Here is a 23,869-nt window from a genome sequence, read left to right on the forward strand (position 1 = left end):
ACCTTACCTGCTCCCCGTGGATCCGGCAGCAGTCCTGGGCGCCCACAGAGTCCGGCTAGTACAGACTCTGGGGTCCCGCTGAGATCCCCAGATCTGTACTGGCGTCTCAGCGCCAGCGGGGTGACGGAGCGGCAGCTTAGACGTCCTATGGACAGTCCGACGCTGCCGCTCTGAAGAGTCCAAAGTCCATGGAAAAAACTTTGTCCCTAAAAAAATAAAATAAGCTTAGGGGCTGCTAATCAGCTCCCCCTGCGCTAACGGTGACCCGACTCCGGCCGGGCACCAACTTAAACTGAGGTGCCTCTGGCTTGGGGGTGGGGTTATAGGGAGAGTGGATCCAGTGCATCCTGGGAGCTAAAAGCTTTAACTGCGTGGTGCCCGGATTTGGTTCCCAACCTATACCCCAAGGTCAACCCTGTGGACCCCCTATGGACCCTGAAGTAGAAATGAATGTTAGAGTGTAAATGCCTGTGGTGGCCAAATACTGTATATTATAAAAATAATATGGCATCCAGTAAGTACATTCTTTATTAGCAATTTTTTTTTCTTCTTTTAATCACATCCTGCCTCTATGTAAAGTTACTGGAGTATAGAACAGATTAACTGTAAATTGAGAAATGCAAATCTATCATGCTTCAAGGAAGCACTGTACAGTATATGCGGTGAAAGCTCCTGTAAAACCTCCACTAGCCACCAGGGTGCGCTAGAAATAATAAAACCTAGAGATAGATCTGTACCAGCTTGTTCCACAAGTAGATCATTTTACAGCGAGCACATCCATACAGGTAGAAAGGAGACCATGAAACATAGCGCAGTGCATTGTATTCCCTTATAGTCGGCCTGTTCTGCCTCAGCTTTGTACATGGTAGTAGCTGGCCCTTCAGAAGTCTAAACTTAAAATCAGAGTGACCTTTGTGCAGGGCTGAATAGATCCATGGTCACCTTGGAGTAAATACAAAGTACAAGATGATATGGGGAAGCCGGCTGCATTCCTCCAAAGCAAAGGGATGATATTGTGTAAGGAACAAAGGGCCCTGCGAGAAGCAGGAGCAGAACACAATGCAGAGACTGCGCAGGTCAGGAAAGTTTTAGGATGAGATATCGCCAGCGACAGCGAGCCGGGAGGACAAGAGCTAGGTGAGCGGTTTATTAAGGGGACAAGGGGAAATAATACAAAACTGTGAGCGCATACAAAAACAAAACAACTTACAATCCGTTTAGTTTACACATAATATTTTTAAATTATCCATCTCTCATTTTTTCTTCATTTTGTCCAGTTCCCATTGAATAACCTGAAAAAAATAAAACCCACACAATTAATAATGCTTTAGAACACGGTGATCTACATGCAGCCCACCAGCTGTTGTGGAACTACACATTCCAGAATGTCCTGCCAGATTTAAAATGTCCTGATAGTAAAACTGTGGCAGGGCGTGCTGGGATGTGTAGTTCCACAACAGCTAGGAGACCACACGTTGAATACACCCGACATACATCATATAATTCTTGCATACATGTTTCTTCACATGACATGGTGGGCGCTATCGTGAAGATCCTGAAAAGCATCCTGAGACCATTCGTGTGTGGGGTTACTTCTCAGCCAAGGGAGGGGGCTCACTCACAAGTTTGCCTAAGAACACAGCCATGAATACAGAATGGTACCATATTGTCAATCAGAAGGTGAGCGACAGCATGCCAGGGCGAATTGCAGAGGTCTTAAATAAGAAGGGTCAACACTGCAAATAATGACTCTGCATAAACTTAATGTAATTGTCAATACACGCCTTTGACACTTATGAAATGCTTGTAATGTTACTTCAGTATACCATAGTAACATCTGACAGTATACCATAGTAACATCTGACAGTATACCATAGTAACATCTGACAGTATACCATAGTAACATCTGACAGTATACCATAGTAACATCTGACTAAAAGGTTTAACACTGAAGTAGCAGACTTTGTGAAAACCAATACTTGTGTCATTCTCAACTATTGGCCATGGCTGTATATTCAGAATGTTGACACCAGAATTTCGACTTGGAGGCGATGTCAACGATGCCAAAATAAACTACGCTACTCACCCTAAACTGCAGCCCAAGCCTAAAAATCGGCTAAAATCAGCTGTTGACATTCACAATGCAGACAGTCTGTACTTGCCGACATTGTATATGCCGACACATTGAACGTATACCATAAAGACACAATGACAGCAAGCTCCTATGTGGATAGGACTGCCATTTAGCCAACAGGTACAAGTATTATGGCCTAATCCGGCACAATATGATCTTGCCCTATGTCACGTACTATACATGGGAATAGGTGACCACGTTTCCTCTTTAATAGAACCTGTTGGCACCGGGAAACGTGAATGTTCTGGTCCATTTCCCCGAGGTAATCAGTGATGGGTGACTGACAGCTTCACAAAGCGTTACTGCATGACCGGACACAAGGAAACAGTGGATCAATGTCCCATTCCTTTCCATGTAATACCATTACTACAGCACTAGGTGGGGCCACGCTATAAGGATGCCGTCATTTCCTTTTGCATTAAGCCATATAAGGACAGAATTGCTGTGTTTCGAAGACACATAGAAACTCCACACACTTTACATTCACACACCCCAATTGGTAAAATAGAGTTTTAATAGGTTGAGCAAGATAAATTTGGAAAAATTATATGGAAGTTGTTGTGGTACTACACATCCCAGAATGCCCTTACCAGTTTTTTTTCAATTAGAGCTTGCTAAAATTATTACAGTACATGCTGGGCTGTGTAGTTCCACAGCAGCTGGAAAGGCTGTATGTTGCATACCCTTGGTGCATGCGCTTTTTATTTAATAGTTTTTATTTAATTTTCAAGAAAAAGCAAAAGAAGAACAGAAAACAGAAAACAAAACAAGTACAATAATAAAGTACATCACAATAAACAATCTGTGTGTGGTCTCTTACATTAATCATATCCAATAACATAATATAAAGCATACAGGGCATATTACACCACAGATTCACAATGATGGCATACCTCTCGTCTATACATTACATACCTAAGCATTTCTACAACCTCCTCATACCAACATGTAATACAATACACATATACATCCCTACGGCTTCATTACAATTATTACAAAGTAACTAAGTACTGTGCTCATCTCTATCCCTATTGGTTATACGCACATGATCAAATCTATTCTCTTCTTGTCTCTTCCCATATGGCGAGTCCAGCCATCTGCCCCAAACATGATCACATTTCTTCTCAGCCTTCCTGGCTAAATACACAAATTTCTCGTGTGCCAAGGTCTCATTTACCAGTGCTACCCATTGTCCTATCGGTGGACCCTCAGGGGCCAACCATGTTCTAGCTATGCAAACCTTGGCGAGCATACATAAATAAACATTTTGTACAATATGTTGTTAATCTAATGTATCCTCGTCAATAACAGCCAGTGTACATACCATAGGTGTTAGCATATCCCTAGGAACACCAGTGGACGTCAATATACAATTAACCTCTTCCCAAAAAGAACTTATAATAGAGCATGACCATATTAGGTGCCAAAAATTACCATTAGGGGAGTTACATTTTGGGCATTTTGAATCAGATCTACCACCGAATTTAAATAAGCGATCTGGCGTTAGATATATTCTATGTAGCAGGAACAGTTGAATTTGCTGAAACCGAACTGTTGTAGTAGCTACTCTTGGACAACCCAGGGCTGATTTCCACACATCGTCTGGCAATAGTCCAAGGTCAGCTTCCCATTTTTGCCTAATGGATGGTAAATCCTTATCGTGATGCTCTCGCATTAAAGCTGCATACATAACAGACACTAAGTGCCTTGGTCCAGCTCCAGTAATAACATTTTTACAGGGGAATCCCGGATCATTGGGGGGGCATCCACAAATTGTGCATCTATAGCATGACGAAGCTGGAGATATCTATAAAAATATTGTTTTGGAACAGTAAACTCATTTTGCAACTGTTCAAACGTCTTAAACACCCCAGACGCATATAATTGTCCAAGTGTGTTCACCCTCCATTTGCCCCAGACCCTGTCTACCTGCAGCGAGGCAAGCTCCTCAAGCCCCTTGGTATTAAGTAAGGGAGTATCAGGATCCCATCCCTGGCCCTGGAAAATCTGCGTGACCTGCCTCCAAATCAAGACCGCCTGCCTAACCAATGGAGCTCTAACACCCCTCAGGTTGCCACTAAGTAGTATTTGGAGTGGAGTATGTCCCCGGGATTTCTGTCCCACCACAAGAGTCAGTAATCCATCCGCCTCCAGACCCTGTATCCATATCCACAATTGGGTCCCATAATAATAAAAAACTTAAAATGGGGCAACGCCAGTCCCCCAGCATCCCGTGACCTAGTAAGTGTATTCAATTGAATACGGGCTCTACGGTTAACCCAAATCAAAGAGGATAACAATCCATCTATTTGTCTGAACACACTCTGAGGGAGATAAATTGGGGAATGTTGCACCACATAAAGGAGTTTTGGTTGTAGAACCATTTTTACAAGGTTTACTCTGCCAGTGAGTGTTAATGGCAGTTTTCCCCATGTAGCCACCCGGGATCTTAAATATTCTATTTGCGGCTTAATATTTAATGGCATATAACTATGCGGATCGTTAGTTATCCATATATCTAGATATTTGAACGAGTCTACCCATCTTAATGGGAGGGATAAAAGCGGAGCAACAGGGCACGCTCCTCTAATGCGAAGTATACATGATTTGTCCCAATTTATCGACAGACACGAATACTTTCCAAAGGAGTTAATAATTGCATGGGCGTTCGGCATGGAAGTGTCGTATTCTGAGACAAAGAGCAGGATATCGTCAGCATATAATGCTATTTTATCTGATCTGTTTCCCATGGAAAATCCCTGAACAGCAGGTCTAGCCCTAATCAAACAGGCCAAAGGCTCAATGGCCATGGCAAATAGAATGGGTGACAAGGGGCAGCCCTGCCGTGTACCCCTCGAAAGAGGGAAAGAGGATGAGACAAAACCATTAACCGATACCCTGGCCACAGGCGCCGAGTATAGCAATTTAACCCATTTAATGAAGTCAGAGCCTATCCCAAACCCCCTCATTGTCTCCCACAAGAAAGGCCACTCCACAGAGTCAAACGCCCTAGCGGCATCTAATGACAATTATTTTAGAAGAGGGGTTCTCGTGTGAGATCTGCAGTTGGGTAAAAAGGCGTCGAAGATCAAGCAAAGTTGATTTTTCTGGCATAAATCCAGTCTGGTCTGGTCTGGATGTATCAACTGGGCAATCACTTGATTTAACCTAATGGCCAGGACTTTAGCGAGGATTTTAATGTCTGTAGGGAGGAGAGAAATAGGCCGGTAAGACCATCTGTTTAGGGTCTTTTCCCGGCTTTGGTAACACCATTATAAAGGGCTTCTGACATGGATTGAGGGAGAGAATTACATTCATACAATTGATTAAATAGCTCGAGTAGGCGAGGCACATAAAACTGGCTATGTTTTTTATAGAATTCCAAAGGAATCCCGTCTAACCCCGGGGCCTTGCCGTTTTGGGAAGGATCTTATAGCTATGCCAATTTCCTCCGCAGTCAAAGTGGAATCCAGGAAAGCTTTTGCCTCAGGGGACAGTTGATGTAAAACTATATCTGTAAAATAATGTTGCATTTCCTCATTACTATATGACATGCCCGAACTGTATAGCCGCTGATAGTACCTAACAAACGCCTATGTAATATCTGGTGTTTGATCATAGGTTATGCCCCCTGGACCCACAATCTGTACTACAGTTATAGAAGGACGTTCTAATCTTGCTAAATTGGCCAAATAACTACCAGGTCTATCACCTGTTGCATATCTAGAATGTGAGCTGAATAAAAATTTCTATCGAGTCTCATCTGTCAAACAATCGTTCCATGCCCTCTGCGCAGACAGCCATGCATCCTTGGATGATTCTAATCCATCAGCAAGGTAAGTGAGCTCCAATGATTGGCAGGAAGCCTGCAAGTCCAATTCCTTTTTTTTGCAAAAAGACCTTAAATCAGCAACACGTTTAATCACAGTCCCCCTAAGGAAAGACTTAAAAGTATCCCATACTACCTGAACCACCATTCATTTCAAAATATTCCTTCCACATTTCTTCCAAATCAGAGCCCACCCCCATACGGGTCAACCAAAATGAATTAAGTTTCCAAAATGATTGGCCCCTTTGACATCCCAGATCTAGGCTAAGTGTCAATGGAGAATGGTCTGAGGTTCCCCTGGACTCATAGCGCACAGATTTAATTCTAGGCATCATATCCCGCGTGAGGAGCGCCAGGTCAATCCGGGAGAACGTGAGATGAGAGTGTGAAAAACAGGAAAACTGTTTTACAGTAATGTATTTTGTCCTCCACGCGTTGACCAAGCCCAACCCAGCTACATATGACAAAAACCTGTTGCCTTGTGGTGAAGGACTTTTCTGAGTCGTACCCCTTCTATCCAGAGCCTGGTCCAAAACATTATTGAAATCCCCAACACATATTGTAGACGTTTCCGGGGACAAGGCCATACGGTATGTATAATGCCAACAAATAAAATTTATAGATAATTTAGCCTACATTTCAAAAAGATAACGACCCCCTGGGTCAGTCTGCACCATCTCCAATACAAAAGGGACAGATTTGCGGACAAGAATGGAGACCCCCCCTGGAGGCAGAAGTGTGTGATGCGTGATAAGCCCAACCCACCCATGGTTTTTTAAGGGACAACAGTTTCCCGCCTACCAGGTGTGTCTCCATAAGACAGACTATGTATGCTCCATATTGTTTAAGATGTCGTAACACTAGGGAACGTTTTATTTTATCATTAAGACCCCGTACGTTCCAAGTGAGAACATTAATATTAGCTTACGTCATAACGTTCCAGCCAAGATATCATCTCCTCCCAAAATATACATCCAAAGGGCAGCACTGTATAAACCTACAAAATAAGCACACCCTGCGCTATCTAGACATTGGAATCTAAACATATAATATTGCAATAGATAATAATTTGAGACCACACAAAGTTTTTTTTTTAAAAAACGAAAAAAAAGTTATAAAATAATAAAACTACAACCCTTATCCCTTCCGTCCCCCCCTCCCTGTATACCCAACCCCAACTGCGGCATACCTATTCCCATACCCCTCCCTCACAGATAACCAACAGAGAAAATAAGCTCACCAGGTGAACATATAACAATTTATCCCGTACAAAGTGTGAGGCAAAGTATAGAATGACCTCTAAACACAGGGAACCCTCCAGTGTTGCACACCCCGGGAATAGAGAAATAAGAACAAAATACTGTCCTGACCCAAAACTAGAATACTAATAGGTTAGGAAGCATAAAAAAAACTGTACAAATATTTAAAGAAATAGTTGTGAGGGCAATCCGCACCATCCCACAGCCACTAAGATGACCATATACTTAGTCACAGAAATAAAATATGGTAATATATTGTACAAAACATCTGAAATAACATTTCTAGATCAATATTCGTAAGACCTAAAAACAAAGAAAGGAGAACATTTGACCATGTTGACAGTCACATATTTAGCATAGTTACGTGTTACGTAAATCAGGATCACCGAACTTGATCAGTCATTAACTAGCGGCCTCCTGGCAGGGGCACGACGATCCAACCACACAGCAGCCTCCCCCGGGGTGAAAAAGAATTTTGTTTCACCATCCGCTACCACACGTAATTTAGATGGGAACAGCATGGCGTATGGGAGGTTGAGATCACGCAGGCGACACTTGACTGGGAGAAACTGTGCCCTCTCCTTTTGAACTTCCACAGAGAAATCAGGGAACACCGAAATCCGGGAGCCATTACGTTCCATTGGACCTTTAGTGCAAGCCAGCCTTATCACAGCATCACGATCCTGGTAGTGAAGGAATCTGGCAATAAAAGTACGCGGAGGGGCTCCAGGAGGCAACGCTCTGGTCGGCACACGGTGAGCCCGTTCTACTGCAAAGTGTGAAGTAAAGGCCTCCTGGCCATATGTTTCCAGCAGCCATTTTTCCAGAAATTCCTCCGGATTCGAGCCCTCCTCTTTTTCCGGTAGCCCCACAAATCTGACGTTGTTACGCCGATGGCGCCCCTCCATATCCGACATCTTATGCACCGTAGCCATCTGAGAATCCAAAGCAGCCACTTTCTCTTTTAACGGGGATACTGTATCCTCAGGCGTAGAAGTCCGTGTTTCCACCTCTCCCGGACTCTCGGTGCAGATCATGATGGATTATAGATCGGCAAAGTGCAGTCTGACCTATCTCGTCAGTGAGCCTTTTCTCACTGGCCGTGACTGCATCCAGCACACTCTGCAAGGTAGCTACAGAGGAGTCCTCCGATAGAGTATCGGCAAGAGGAGACGCAGGAGGAGAACAGACTTCCCGTTCATCTCGGGGCGGCTGGTGCGGCGTTGATGAGCGAGAATAGCGCTCCAGCTTCACTGCTGCAGCAGCATGATGAGTTTTCCCCATAGTAAATAGGTGAGGCAGTATAGTAGTGTAAAACAGATAAATATCAGTATCAGCAGCACCAAGCACTATATCTGTATTAGGAGAAGCCACAGACTCAGTACACAGCCCAGCAAACAAAACGGCGACCAGCAGCACATCCAGCCCTCAGGATAGAAAGGCACCCATGCAGGAGATCAAGACAGCAGGCAGGGGCATCCAGCAGCAGGTAAGGCAGGGTGTCAAAGCCAGCCAGTAGGGAGAGTCCAGCGAGGCTGTATGCGGCAGCGTTTATAGCAGCACCACACGGAGACACGGAGCCCACCGGCGTCCCACGTGACCCGCCAGGAAGTCTGCCTCTAAGTAGGCTCAGGAGGCTGCGAATTGCTCCCAAACCCAGTGCAGCAGGTTCTCCAGGACCTCCGACTTCTGCCCAGTTCACTATCCCCGGGGCGTTGGAAACAGGAGGTGTTACAGGATAGTTACACTGGAGAGCTCACACCTGCGTGTGCTACTCTATAGACACCGTAGCCACGCCCCCATGCGCTTTTTATTTATGAATTTTTTAATTTCATCACATGGACAAGCAGGGGGCCGGCTTAGCCCAATATGGACAAGCAGGGGGCCGGCTTAGCCCAATATGGACAAGCAGGGGGCCGGCTTAGCCCAATATGGACAAGCAGGGGGCCGGCTTAGCCCAATATGGACAAGCAGGGGGCCGGCTTAGCCCAATATGGACAAGCAGGGGGCCGGCTTAGCCCAATATGGACAAGCAGGGGGCCGGCTTAGCCCAATATGGACAAGCAGGGGGCCGGCTTAGCCCAATATGGACAAGCAGGGGGCCGGCTTAGCCCAATATGGACAAGCAGGGGGCCGGCTTAGCCCAATATGGACAAGCAGGGGGCCGGCTTAGCCCAATATGGACAAGCAGGGGGCCGGCTTAGCCCAATATGGACAAGCAGGGGGCCGGCTTAGCCCAATATGGACAAGCAGGGGGCCGGCTTAGCCCAATATGGACAAGCAGGGGGCCGGCTTAGCCCAATATGGACAAGCAGGGGGCCGGCTTAGCCCAATATGGACAAGCAGGGGGCCGGCTTAGCCCAATATGGACAAGCAGGGGGCCGGCTTAGCCCAATATGGACAAGCAGGGGGCCGGCTTAGCCCAATATGGACAAGCAGGGGGCCGGCTTAGCCCAATATGGACAAGCAGGGGGCCGGCTTAGCCCAATATGGACAAGCAGGGGGCCGGCTTAGCCCAATATGGACAAGCAGGGGGCCGGCTTAGCCCAATATGGACAAGCAGGGGGCCGGCTTAGCCCAATATGGACAAGCAGGGGGCCGGCTTAGCCCAATATGGACAAGCAGGGGGCCGGCTTAGCCCAATATGGACAAGCAGGGGGCCGGCTTAGCCCAATATGGACAAGCAGGGGGCCGGCTTAGCCCAATATGGACAAGCAGGGGGCCGGCTTAGCCCAATATGGACAAGCAGGGGGCCGGCTTAGCCCAATATGGACAAGCAGGGGGCCGGCTTAGCCCAATATGGACAAGCAGGGGGCCGGCTTAGCCCAATATGGACAAGCAGGGGGCCGGCTTAGCCCAATATGGACAAGCAGGGGGCCGGCTTAGCCCAATATGGACAAGCAGGGGGCCGGCTTAGCCCAATATGGACAAGCAGGGGGCCGGCTTAGCCCAATATGGACAAGCAGGGGAGCAGGGGGCTGGCCTAGTGCAATATGGACAAGCAGGGGACCGGCTTAGCGCTTTCCAGCTCTATCTAATAATCCAACAACAGCTTCTGTTGAATTTATGGGTACAATATTGCCCTGCAGAGAACAGATCACAGACAGTAAAAAGACAATTAGAGGGGGATTCCTCCCCGCATAACGCTGTACAGTAGCTGCTCACAAACAGATATTTAAGGTCAGTCAACTTCACAGCTATAAATATTTATCCATCTGAAGTCTCAGTTACATAGAACATGTCATTCTCTCCTGGTACAGAGGACAGATCACCTCACCTGCTTAGCGTTATTACTCGCAGCCTTCCTCATCTCGTCGTGCAGGCCTCGGGAGGTCTTCAAGTCCTGAGCGGGAGAAAATGTGATCTGGATCAATGTCGTGCAAATCCACAGCTCCTACAGGTCTATACACCTCCAGGCTCATACTTATTCTTATTTACCCTATGCTAAACTGGGTAGTGCCTTATAAATGTTTGGATGGAATCAATCTCGGCATCGCCAGCTCGACAGAGGAGGAAATCCCGATCGTCTTTAAGGTAAGTACAACTAACCTAATTCTATCCCCTAACCCTCCCTTAGGGGTGCCTAACCCTAACCCCCCCTTCCCGGCAGCCTAACCCTAAATCTCCCAGGGGGGGTGCCTTACCCTAACCCACACTTCCCCCCCCCAGGAGCCCCTAACCTACCCCGCGGTTGTCCGCGCCCGGCTTACCTTCGATCGGTAAGCCGGGTGTCGGGCTCCCAGCAAAGGTCTAATGACAGGCGTCGGGATCTCGACGCCTGTTATTTGACACTTGCCGGGATTAGATAGTCTGGAAGCTGGCGGTCGGCATTGCGTCCGCCGGCTTCTCGACTACTTCCCGTTTTGATGGGGTAAGTAGAACAGCATTGGCAATATAAATCAATAAGAATTTAACCCAAGCACCACAAACTGGATTATGTGGGAGATTCTGACCTCTGATCAGTTCCATGTTTACACTGTTAAAACTTTATGAGATCATTTTGAAAAGGAAAAGAAAATAAATGAAAGCAAAAGTAACAAAGGAAGATAGTAATAGAGAACAGCAACGGCTGCAGGCTGAGTACTACTAGGTTGTCAATCTTGATTTAAAGCTCCATTTTATGAAGTTTTATATTTAAAGTTAATACCACCATCTGTCAATGTGTGTAGGATGCTTGGACGAAGAAGCATATTCTGCAGTTGTATGAACTTTGTGTCATATAGAGCAGAGTATGACACCAGGCAGCCTTAAACCCCCCCTTCCTTCCCCTCTGTCATTCTTCTGTCAGATGCACCCTGGTGAGTAATAACTTAAAGGTCATGGCTTCCCACACGATCAGCACATTCCTCTCCTGCTGAGGTGATCATTCCAATAATCTGATTGGCTACAGCTTTGTCTAGTCCCACCCACCTCAGTAATGTAGAAGATGAGGAAGGACTACAATAGATGCTCTGTCCCTATGTCACCACATATTTAATCAGTTAGGAATATGGGGGGGGTTTCTTTACAACATCCATTTCAGTCACGCTATATCCTAATCTCAGCAGTGAAGCTGCCACAATTCTCCAGGATGCCCACTAGGAAATGACATGAACCGAAGAGATGGCAAGGGACTTCATCTATGAGGGTGAACATGGCACTTAAATCCATAGTCCACAGTAACATGACCATTTTCTTATTAACCTTTGCTGTTTTACGTATTAGACTAGGGGTGGGCAATAAGCTGTCCCCCAGCGGTTGTAGAACTACACATACCAGCATGCCCTGCCACAGTTTCGCCATTTGACCCTTCTAAAACTGTTGCAGTGCAAGCTGGGACGTGCAGTTCAACAGCAGCTTATGCCCACCCCTGCGTCACAGACGCTTTCCGAAAGCCTCCTCCGCGTCTAGGTTACCATTACATGCACTAGTGAAATCGGCTGCATCCCAGCAATCTATAGTTCTTTTGCAGTTAGAAAAGAGCCAACAATTTACAATATGAATATTTTATACGTTTTCAAAGTCACGTTTTCAATTAAAATAAGATTCCATTGCCGTGCTGGGACCAAGGACCTCATTCAGAGCCGGTCGCACAGAGCGTGCGGTCGGTCTGAATGAGGGGAGGACGTCTTGAATTTTCAAGACGTCCTCCTTTGCGGTGGTAAGGCTGTGGGTTAACACCCACAGCCTTACGACCGCCTAAGGTGATGGTCGCGATGGTCAAGACCATCGCGACCATCGGGGCTTACGACGAGACCCTAGGGTAGGGTCTCCCTTGTCGTAAGCCCCGGAAAGCTTTCGGCTCTGTCTGAGCCGGAAGCTCTCCACTGACATCACTAGTGATGTCAGTGGGGCTGCCAAAAAACGGTAGGCGTTCCCATGGGAACGCCTCCGTTTGGGCTGCCACCCCCCCCGGCCCGCCTTCCAAACGGGGCGAGCTGTCAATCAACATCGACAGCTCGCCCCCTTTGGATCGATACCCGCTACGACCGGCGCTGTCGGTCGTAGCGGGTCTCACGCATACGCACGACGGCGCTGTCGTGCGCATGCTCTGTGGGGGGCCATCGACCCGATCCCAGCGCATCGGCGCTAACGACCGGGTCTGAATTACCCCCCAAATGTAACCATGGCTCTATTTGCACTGAGGTTATGTTCTCCAGGTACATACTGGCTTCTTACTACCCAGCCCCCCTTCAATGGGCTGCATGTATTTGGGTGCCTGCGGTAATGACCATGTGAGTAAGTGATGCAATGCTCCCTGTATGTACAGAATTGTGCGATACATCAAAGCTATACAAAGTGCATTATCATATACACTGCACCTTCAAGAAGAATTTGGATATGTCAAAGAGCCGTTGGCTGCAGGCAGCGTAGCAGGGGTGGTCTTCCTGTAAGCCATGCTTCTGAAGAGTTCTGCACACTACCTCCTTCAGCATCTGGGAAAATAAGAAACATATAAAAAAATATATATATGACCAACGGTAATTTTATTTAAACAGATAAACAGACAGTTATGTTTTGTAATGCTCACGTGTCTCTTGAATTTGGATCTAACGATTATGTTTGAGACGGGTGTTATTTGTCGCGCTAATCTGCATCCTTGCTCCTGCATATAACCCAGGTACACATTGCCACTATTCTCCCGTAAATCTTGCAATTCAAGATCGGTCTAATTTCCAGTTAGAAATGACCGCTGGACAAGAACTGAGGACTGCGGGCAGCAATCTTCCAATGTTACATCCAGATCCGGCTTTCACCATCTTATTGTCCGGGACGCCGTAACTTGCTGACCTAATTCTGCACAACGTCCTTTTATTTATTAGCCTAGGCCCCTCACCGCCCATTCTCCAAACTCACAATGTTTAAAAAAAAGAAAAACTTTATTTTTTTACTGCACCTCTATGACATCATCATTAGAATTTACATCATCATCAAATAAATGCTCCAACCCGCTGGCACAAAACAAGACCTTTTGGGAGGAGGGGGAGGGGAAAGAGAAGATCCAAAGCAGAGTCATGTGATGCCGTCGGGCCAATTACAGCAGCTCCGGCATTGCAAGTTTTCCTGTGCACCTCTACTGGGCGAGAGGCAAAGCTTACGTTTTATATGGAAACAAAATCTCATCCATTTAGGAGACAATGATCTCACCAAATCCAGGTCTCCACTTCACCCACAGCCCCAGGCCTGGAAGCAGAGACAGCCTTCCGTTCTTCCGAATATACTATTAGGGGTATTCAATATGGGTGCGATAACATCGTTTTTTGCGTTAATATAGCACTTTTTAACGTTTTTGCGTTAATATCACTTGTTTTAGTTTTACACCGTATTCAATTTCAAAGACTTATCGCAGTTTTGAAAAGTCTTTGATAAAAAACGGTGATAACTTTTCACCATTGAATAGGTGTCGAAAAAAAGTGCAGAATTGGGGTTTAGGGGTGCAGGCTTAAAAAAAATAGCCTGCACCCCTGAGATTGACATTTAAAAAAGAACTGTGTCAAAAGAAGTAAAAAAAAAAAAAAATAGGGACACCCCAAAAAATTTAAAAATTGGGGTGCAAAAAAAAAAATTGGGAAAAAAATTGTTAAACAATAGGGAAATAGGTTCAGGGCTATTCTGCATGTATGCGGCAGGTGTTTTCTAGAATAGAATTATAGCGGCAGGTGCACAAATGCCGAATTTTTAAAAACTTAATTTAGGGATATCAAAATATGCTAGCACCCATTTTCATGTACCCCAAATTTGATGGGACCACTTAAAAAAACGAAAAAAATAACCTAAGTGCTCTTCTGCATCACTTCTTCAATGTCGGGAAAAAACACCTGCTGCGGCTATTTAAATCCCCAACTTTCATTCAAAGTTGAAAACGGGGGTACCCATAGTGATCCCCCATGTTTTTACAACTTTAGGGGGGTCTTACAATTATTTTAAGGAAAAATTCGTAACTTTACGCAAATCCAACTTCGGAGTTTCCCGTTTTCGTTAATTTGATACTGAATACGGGGATAAACGGGAGCGCGCACCATACCTTTACGCAGTAAAATGGTCTTTAATCCCACTTTAGCAGTGGCTGCAGATACTATGCTTCATACACCAGGCCGGTGCTACCACTAGGCAAACTTAGGTAGCTGCCTAAGGGCACCGGACCCTGCAGGGCGCCTCTGGAATAATGTGTAGTGCGTACCGCACTTAAGTGCAGCCTGCGCTACACTAATAGCAACAATCACAGCGCCGGCAGCTGTGTGTTTGTTTTAGCAGCCGAAGAGAGTCGGACAGACTGTCATTGGCTGTTGCACCCACTACCGGAGCCGGGCTGGAGCTCACTCATTAGCTCCATTTTTCGGCTCCCGCAGTGGGTGATGGGTGAAACCACTACTGGGGGCACTGCACCGGGGGGAGGGGGGATGGGGGGCACCTAGACCACCACTGGGGGCACTGCACCGGGGGGGGGGGTTGGGGGGGACACCACTACTGGGTGCACTGCACCGGGGGGGGGGGGGAGGGGTTACCGCTACTGGGGGCACTGCACCGGGGGGGGGGGGTTGGGGGGGGACACCACTACTGGGTGCACTGCACCGGGGGGGGGGGGGACCACTACTGGGGGCACTACACCTGGGGGGGGTGGGGTGGGGGGGTTAGACCACTACTGGGGGCACTACACCAAGGGGGGACCACTAAGGGGGCACTACACCAAAGGGGGAAACCACTAGGGGGGGCACTGCACCTGGGGGAGACCACTGCACCGGGGAGAGCCACTACAGGGGGGCACTGCACCGGGTGGAGCCACTACAGGGGGCACTGCACCGGGGGGAGCCACTACAGGGGGGCACTGCACCGGGGGGAGCCACTACAAGGGGGCACTGCACCGGGAGGGGGGGGGCACTGCACCGGGGGGGGGCCACTACGGGGGGGCACTGCAACGGAGGGGACCACTACATAATGGGCACTGCATAGAGGGACCACTACCTGGGGGACTGCATAAGGGCTTGTGTAGCTATCCGAGTGGGGGGCGCAAGGTTGAAGAAATGCCTAGGGTGCCAAGAAACCTTGCATCGGCCCTGTTCATACTACATTGGCTCTAGCACAAATATAATTCTTCTCAGCTCCAACTACTGACCTTAAACAACTCTTTAATATATTTAACTCATTTCACCATCACTGCTTTCATGGTCAAAGTTGGCAAGTTTTGACCACCTAACCCCAAGCCTCCCCCACTGTGGCTGTCCGCATTCGGCATCACTTCGATCAGGATGCCGGACGCCGGTCTCCCGGGGTCGGTAAAATTACAGGCGTCTAGATTTAGACGCCTGTCATTTAACCCTCGCCGGATTAAGCAGTCGGGAAGCCGGCTGTCGGGATTAGGTCCGCCGGCTTCCCGACTGCATACCAATATACCTGGAAGCAAAGCTACATATTATACGGACAGGGCATCCATCCATTGTATGTGTGAAGAGCTCTTGGCACAGTCACTCCTGAGGGGGCACATACTTGCTATTATAGGGACAGGACACAGTGCCCAGTTAAAGAACCGCATCATAACCTTCCTCATTCTTTCAGTCTATTACTTCCTGAAAAGCTCTGGGAATTTATAAAAGTAACCGATATTGCAGCAGAAATCGTTCTATTTTTAGTCACTATGGATAGTTGGGTTATTAAAGGCCATAAAATGTCAAACTATGAAACCAGAGGTCTATTTGTCTTCTAAAACTTTACAAGCCAGTGACCTCTAAATCACTTCTCAAAAGTGAGCTGCCATGGGAAGTCCGGGCAAGGCTGAACGAAGGGCCTGGACCTCTGCCGCTGGCTGCTGTGACAGCGTCAGAGCCTTTTGCTGTAGTGGTTTCTGCAACTTTATGCTAATATCAGCCCTTCCCTTGGCATACAAGAGGTGAGTCTGACTGTGACAGGTCTGCAAGGCCCACTTGGGGCGTCTATAGGCGCTGTTTTATAGCTTGGTGCATCTACAGATGCCGTCATTAGTATCACCAACAAAACTTATACGGCCGATGATCGTGCAGAATTTACGGCAGCTTATGGCCCCCAATGTTAGCGATTAAAACTGCAAATTTGAAATCCAATTCAGTAACGCGTCCGCTCCTATCCCATAAGACACTGCTCCTCCGTGCGGCTTAATAGTCACCTCCCAGGTCACTACAAAGGAACGTCCACCACATTTCCAATACATTTCAGAGGCCGTACATCTCAATCGCAACTGCGCTTCTGTACGTACGCAACGCGGAATGCATGTGCTGTGCAAGTTTTCCGGGATTGTCGCAAAGTGGCAAAAAAAGTTTGAAAACTTACTCAACTCGGTGAACATTGGCGCTGCCTGCGACTAATCAGGCCCTATGTTTTTACCTGTATGCGCCATAAGTTTCTGGTAAGTTTGTTATTTCTGCCACGTGTACTGGCAGCCCGGTCTCTTCCACTTGTGAATAAGAGATAAATTGAAGTATCCGGATTACAAGTCGCCTACTGTAGCGTACGGCACTCGCTCTTCCATGAACGTCTGCTTGAGATAGAAGTTTAATGTCGGGCTGCGTCTGAAATACACCTCAATGCACCCTATAAATAGCACATCGACTGATCATTCAGGCGATGGCCCAAGCAGTGCGCCCCATCACTCGGAGCCGAACGCCTGCCGGGACTTTGATGCAGAACATTAAAAGAAAGCTAAAATAGTATACATTCTACAGCCAATTTATTTCTCGAGACTCCAGACTAAATATCAAAACGTTATCATTAAAAAAGAACCCTAATGAGATTGTGGCAATAGCAGCAACCAACTCACTTAGGGCAAGGAGATAAACATCGCGCTCACAGTTCCCACGGCTCTAGATCGCCGGGGTGGATACGCCCTAAATTAATAACAGTAAAATATGAAAATGAATAAGAGTGCACCGCAAACGCTCGCACCCCACCCCCCCATCCACCACGCATCCTTATCTCTATTTCAATGTAAAAATTATAATTAAGCTGTTATCCTATAAAAAAAATAGGACTTTAATATTTTAAACATCCCCCTGAAAACATTTTTTTTGCAAAATTTTGTCTCTTCTCAGCAGGATAATAGCGCAATCCCCTCCTCGTCCTCCTCTGTTGTCATAATGGCTACTGAAGAGTTCTCGGGCTGATGGAGATCAGGTTCTGCCCTCCTCCTGCATGAGAGCTGACACTAGTCCTAATACCTATCGGTGTCTTCACAATACTTAAGGGGGTATTAATCTAAGCTGGGAGAGAGATCCAATTGTGTGAGATAAAGTGCCAACCAATCAGCTTCTAACTTACAATTTTACAGACGGTGTTTAAAAAAATGACAAGAGCTGATTGGTTGGAACTTTTTCTCTCTCCAAGCCTGTATAAATACCCGCCTACGTGAGGTTTGATTGAAAAACCAGAGAGAATCTATAGTAGCTCTAGGTTTGATATGTATTATTATTATAATACAGTATTTAAAAGTCTGATGCAGAACAGCTAAAATGTGTGAATTGGTTGCGTCACCAAGAGAGGATTAAATACTCTCTGTAAAGTGTGTGTAATATGTAGGTGCTACTGTATATACAGAGGTGTGTCCTCATACACCCAGCACATGATGCTTGGCAGGACAGACGCCCTGACACGGGTCGTGCATCAGACTTTTTCACTAAATATCGTGCCTTAGTCGCACACAAAGCCGCACACAGTGTATTAGAGATGCGAAACTGCAAAGCAATTGGCACAACTTATGCAAAAGCTGCAGTTTCAGCATAATGGAACCTGGGGGGTTGGGGGAGAACAGCTGCGGCCGCTCGTATCGGGACCCTTTTTTTTTTTTTTTTTTTTTACACAGTTTTGTTACTTAGTCGCACACAGATGTAACAGCGCCACAGCCCCTGTGGTCAAAGCACGCTAGCAATGTCATTTTGCCGTGGTGAGAAGATGGTAGTTTTGCAACAAATATGCTTGCTGTGACTACGTCGCAAGGATCCTGGCGTGCCAAGAGGGGCCATTTGGTGCGCCTACAGCCCAGGTGTATGAGGACCTCTCTGTACTGTGCAAGGAGGTTAATAAATAGGGGAAACGTCTGAAGTCTGCAGAAGCTCTTTACTACAATCGATCCTCTATGCTGATCTAGGGATTTACTTTGTTCTGTTATGTGGTCTGTTACCAGCTGCATCCAACCTATTGATAACCACAGTCATCCTAAGCTTCAGAGCAGGGGAAATGAAATGTTACCCTTCATGAACTAGCGGCTCTTTCCGTTTAAGCACACGTAAAACAGCGCTGCGGCATTACACCCGTTCCCAGCGCTCGTGGCGTAGAGGAGGTCTAGAGTTCGATTCCCACCACGGCCCTATATGTGTAGAGTTTGTATGCTCTTCTCATGCGTGTGTGGGTTTCCTCCCACAATCCAAAAACATACCGGTAGGTTAAACTGGTATATGACAGAATATACATTTTAGTGTATATGTATACGTGTTCCTGTGATCGGGAATATAGATTGTAATCTGCGCCGGGGCAGACAATAGTGTGAATGACTAATACTCTGCAAAGTGCGGCATAACGACATAAATGACTGGCGATAAATAATAATAAATTATTTATTACCAAAGCCAGCATGGCGGCACACGTAGGAAGACAGCTGGAGCTTATTACCCGGTTGTGCTTCTGAGATCTAGACTCCTGTTCTGGTCTGACGCTCAGCTCGGACTGAGCAGGTTGGCTCCTGAGAGATGCCACCCGGGTACCGAAACTTGGCCTGGCAGAAGCCGGTACTGGTGCCGTTCTGTCGGCGCGTGGACGGATCACTCTTGATGGTGGCGGGAGAGGACCACTACTTTCGCTGGCAAACGACGCCAGGGAGTCCGAGCTTTCAGATTTCACCATCCTGGAGTCAGACAAACATATATAATATACATATTTTTTTTTTATTTTACAAGAGCACATTTACTGCTCACCCACATATACGTATTATGCTGAAACAAACCCTCCCCGATCACAAACAGATTTCCCACAATAAACGACACTGAAAAGGCCATTTTTCCCTGGATGGAATTGTGGCTACGAAGGCAGCTGTCATTCCGATATATAATAAGTATTAAGGAACCATAACACTTATAATGTATATTTGATCTTTCTTTCTCCTATTCTCCATCCCTGTGTGCACACCCCGGGCCCTGGCCGTGTCAGCAGCTGCCCTGTCCTCACTAATACAATCATAGGACAGATCTCTGCCTTCCTCTCCTGAAATACTCTGTCCTGATGTGAACATTCCAAAGCTCGGAGTGGCAACAGGGTGTTCAGTCGCCACTACCGTAAAAAATAAAAAAAAATAAACTTCTGAAGTGAAGACGAATAATTAAAAAAGGAGGCATCTACTGTATAGAATTTATAAGCGACGAACTCCAGCTTTCTACCTTTTGCTGGCTATGAACCCATCCAGGTCCCTGGAGCGCCGTTTCAGCCGCAGCGGGTCCGCTCCTTGCAGAGACTCTCCGTCCGGGACGCTGCCTGGCTCGGAGAGGAGAGCAGGAGATGGGAGAGGACTCAAGGCAAATGGGAGAGGGCAGCACTCCCTGGTGCAGGTCGTCTGCGTTTCATAGCGAATAAGACGGGACTGTAGTTCTGAGAATGCGACATCACGATCTAACGCCTTCCTGTTATCGAGGCAATACCTGGAGAGGACAAAAAAACATTCACGTACTGGTTACGATATACCGGAATGTTATGCAATATTAATATATAAAATGCAGCAACTTCACACTGCTCTGTATAGGTCAGTTACTGATCCCACCTCAATGCATGGTGCCCGCAGGAGATCAATCAACCTTCCACACTTAAGGGGGGATTCAATTAGCCCTGTTAATTTTGCGGGAGTTTTTTTGTCACTCAATTCAAATTACATCCAGTTTTCTTATATGCATAAAAAAATAGAAAAAATTCTCCTCCTGAAAACACACAGAATCTGTGATGTTCACGGACCGGTGTGCATTCACTCCCGTGAACGCGAAAACGGGGTCTTTATCGCCAGGTATAAAAAAAATCCCTGATAACTGCTGGCTTCTGGGCTAGTTTAAAAGCCCCCGGGGATCAAAATATATATATAGGAATCAGAGTATTCTTCCAAGGCTCTGACTCTTATTTTCCTAATAATTTATCATCCATTATTTACAGTATAAGGCGTCACAAGGCGTCCGCAGCGCCGTACATGGCACATGACCAGAAGTGATGTAAAAAACAAAACAAGAAGAATGCAAGAGGCTTATAGGGGCAGATTCAATTAGCCGCAGGATTTACCCGGCGGCTAATTGCCACGCTGGACCTATTCAATTAGCAGAGATCTCAGGGACTCAGGGGGTCTCAGGGACTCCCGCGCGCGAGTCCAATCTGTCCAATTGACCTAGCGCGCGAGGAAAAAACACATTGATTCCGCAGTTTATGCGGAATCAGTGTGTTTCCGCGCGTGAGTCCCGATTTTACGGCGTGGGAAAAAGGCTATTTATTTGAATAGCATTACCCCACGCCTCGGGAATTTAGGCCGGTAATTAGTCGCGGGGTAAATCCCGCGGCTAATTGTATCTGCCCCATAGGGTAAAACATCGCAGAACATGGGATACACGCTATGTGAACGCTGCGACACATACAGACATCACAGCCACAAAACCAGCGCCAGCCGACCCATGAAAGTGGGTAATGGGGAGGAGGTGATGGTATCAGTGGGAGGAGAACCACATGAGAAGAGAGGGCCCTGCCCGTCAGAGCTTACAATCTAGAGGAGATCGACTGACAGACATTTCTTCCGTTATGGTTTCAATGTCATGCGTCCGTAGCCATGTATTACCTGGACTTTGAGTTGTAAGGCTGTGTCCTCGCACACCAAGCGGTATATTTCAAAATCGATGTTGTGTTTCTGGGGCTAAATCACTAACAATAATTTTGTGTTTTTCAGTTTCAGTAAATGTGTAATTTAGCCCCAGAAACACAACATCGATTATGAAATCGACCTTTAGCCCCAGAAACACAACATCGATTATGAAATCGACCTTTAGCCCCAGAAACAAATTCGATTTAGAATCTATTAAAAATTTACAAAAATCGAATATCAATATTAAGTAACTTTAGGCTCTTGCCGCAATACACCATGCGGCACGAGTGAGCTACGCCGATAGGTGTAGCATATTTTTTGCATCTTTTTCACTGGAATGTGCGACTTAAATCGCAACGCATTGCGAAAAATCCCTCCCGAGACTGCACGGATTAATTTGATGTGCGACAATTGTATATCTGTGTGCGACGGGGTCTGAACCGGCATACGTAGGGCTACCTTTCAGCGGCCGTGGCTTTCTTTCATGCCAAGTTCCGTCATGTTTCGTATACAGACTCAGTCGCACGCAGATATGCAAGTGCCGCACATCAAATTAATCAGGGCTGTCGCACCGCGCTGCAACTAAGACGCGTAAAAGAAACCCTGTACATGACTCACGGAGAAGGGCTGTTTGGCGTAACACATCTGCATTCAGGTCCAACTGCAGACCACAAAAATCCACGTCGCTGCACTACGCATGATCAGCAACGTATGAACAGAAAGGAAGGTGCGACTAACTCGCACTCACTGCCCCGTGACAGGGTCTAAGCCTTTTTTTTTTTTTAAAGCGATGCGCCTCACGCAGACTACTTACACGCCTTTTTCTGTCTGCAATCATTGCACAGATTGAATGTCTCCATCTGGGCTGTCATTTATAGCTAGTGCGGAACATCCATTTCTCTATCCTCTCAGTGGTTCCCAAACTTTCCTGAACCACGGCTCTTTGGTCCTGGCGTGAACACTATGATACTCCAAAGAGGGAGCCTGGTCACTCCAAGAGGGGGTGTGGCCTTAAGATGTGCCCTCTTTTCGTCACAGTAAGGAACGTGCCAGGATCTCATGTAGATGCTGAGCAGCCCTAAAGCTTCCCCCCCCTGCTGCATGCGCATGAAATCTATACCCCACCCCACGGGATTCCAATGCCCGCAGGTGGAGACGGCACCCAGCAAGCTGTTTCAGCAGGGCATTGCCATATGGACAGGGTGCATTTTACAGTTTTAAAATTGCGCAGTAGAGGTGTGGCGCCCTGCTAAAACAGCCTAGTATCAGCAATTTTTTTTCGTGGCACCTCTGGGCCAGATGTTTCATATTGAAAAACGCAGTAAAAATGATTCAATGAAGTTGTGCTGAGCTGCCATCCTTCGGTATAGTTATGTGGTGGTCAGCAGGGTCTCAATGCTTTTCATTCACTTATTTTATGTTTGGCATAAACCAGCACAGGTTTTTCCCATCACTGTGACCATAAAATTTTTTATTTGGCCCTGGACCTACATCCATGGGCAGGGCTGTTCTAGGGGATGGGGCTCCCAGTGTATACAGTCAAATTGCGCCCCGCTCAAACAAGCAGAAGATAGTAAAGTTTACATGCGCTGGGACAGACCGTTAGGAAGGAGCGGCGAGTGCAGCGGACTGAGTGACAGTAGGGGTCGGAGGAGGAGCACCCTGTGCAATTGTACGGTTTGCCCGCCACTAAAAACGGCCCTGTCCATGTGGTTGGGTACGGGATACTGGCGCTCAAGATCCCGGCGGTCAGAATACCAACGCCTGCATCCCTTCCCGGTGCCGAAACCTAACCTCCCCTCCAATGCCGAAACCTAACCTCCCCCCTTAGTGCCTCAACCCAACTCCCCCCTTCCCACACCCTAAACCTAATCCTCCTCCCATAGTGCCTAACCCTAAAGTGATGAAAAGGTGGCACGGATTAAGGATACACCCCATTTTCTAGTGACCATGGCCCATTTTCGGGCACGCAGGCATCGTGCCCTACAGGGAGAGCCGCCCTGTCCACACTAGAATTAACACTAGGTGGGGAGGGTCTTAGGAAGTTATTAAGGGTGCGGTAAAGTGCATGGACTTCCTCTGTGCTTTAGGACACCCCACCCACCCTACCGCTTTGGTGCATTCTGGGTGCTTGGTGTCTTTTCGTCTAATAATTTGTATAAAATGAGAGCAAGGCGGGAAAGCATTGCTTCTCAGCAACCAACAGGGGGCGCAGGTGGCAGCTTTGGGGTCACCTTCCCTCTCACAGGATGAGCTATGAAGACCTGGACCATTATAGTTGGGCCCCCAGTAATGCTATACTAACACAGAGGAGTGTAAGCCTTCGC

At 47.0% G+C, this 23,869-nt stretch overlaps 1 protein-coding gene across 1 annotated transcript in view; it reads right to left on the reverse strand.

The window, feature by feature from the left end:
• Nucleotides 1-1,125: 1,125 nt before the first annotated feature.
• Nucleotides 1,126-23,869, reverse strand: part of MTBP (MDM2 binding protein) — a 95,933-nt gene continuing 73,189 nt past the window's right edge. Inside the window, exons 18-22 of the mRNA XM_088453125.1 lie at nt 20,095-20,352; nt 19,334-19,565; nt 13,024-13,137; nt 10,500-10,565; nt 1,126-1,292 (exon numbers count right to left, since the gene is read on the reverse strand). Coding sequence (XP_088309251.1) covers nt 1,254-1,292; nt 10,500-10,565; nt 13,024-13,137; nt 19,334-19,565; nt 20,095-20,352 — 709 coding nt within the window. The 3' untranslated portion in view covers nt 1,126-1,253. The remainder of the gene's footprint in view (nt 1,293-10,499; nt 10,566-13,023; nt 13,138-19,333; nt 19,566-20,094; nt 20,353-23,869) is intronic.

This window comes from Taudactylus pleione, unplaced genomic scaffold, assembly GCF_031769625.1.
Source record: "Taudactylus pleione unplaced genomic scaffold, aTauple2 ptg000571l, whole genome shotgun sequence".
Lineage (NCBI taxonomy): Eukaryota > Metazoa > Chordata > Amphibia > Anura > Myobatrachidae > Taudactylus > Taudactylus pleione.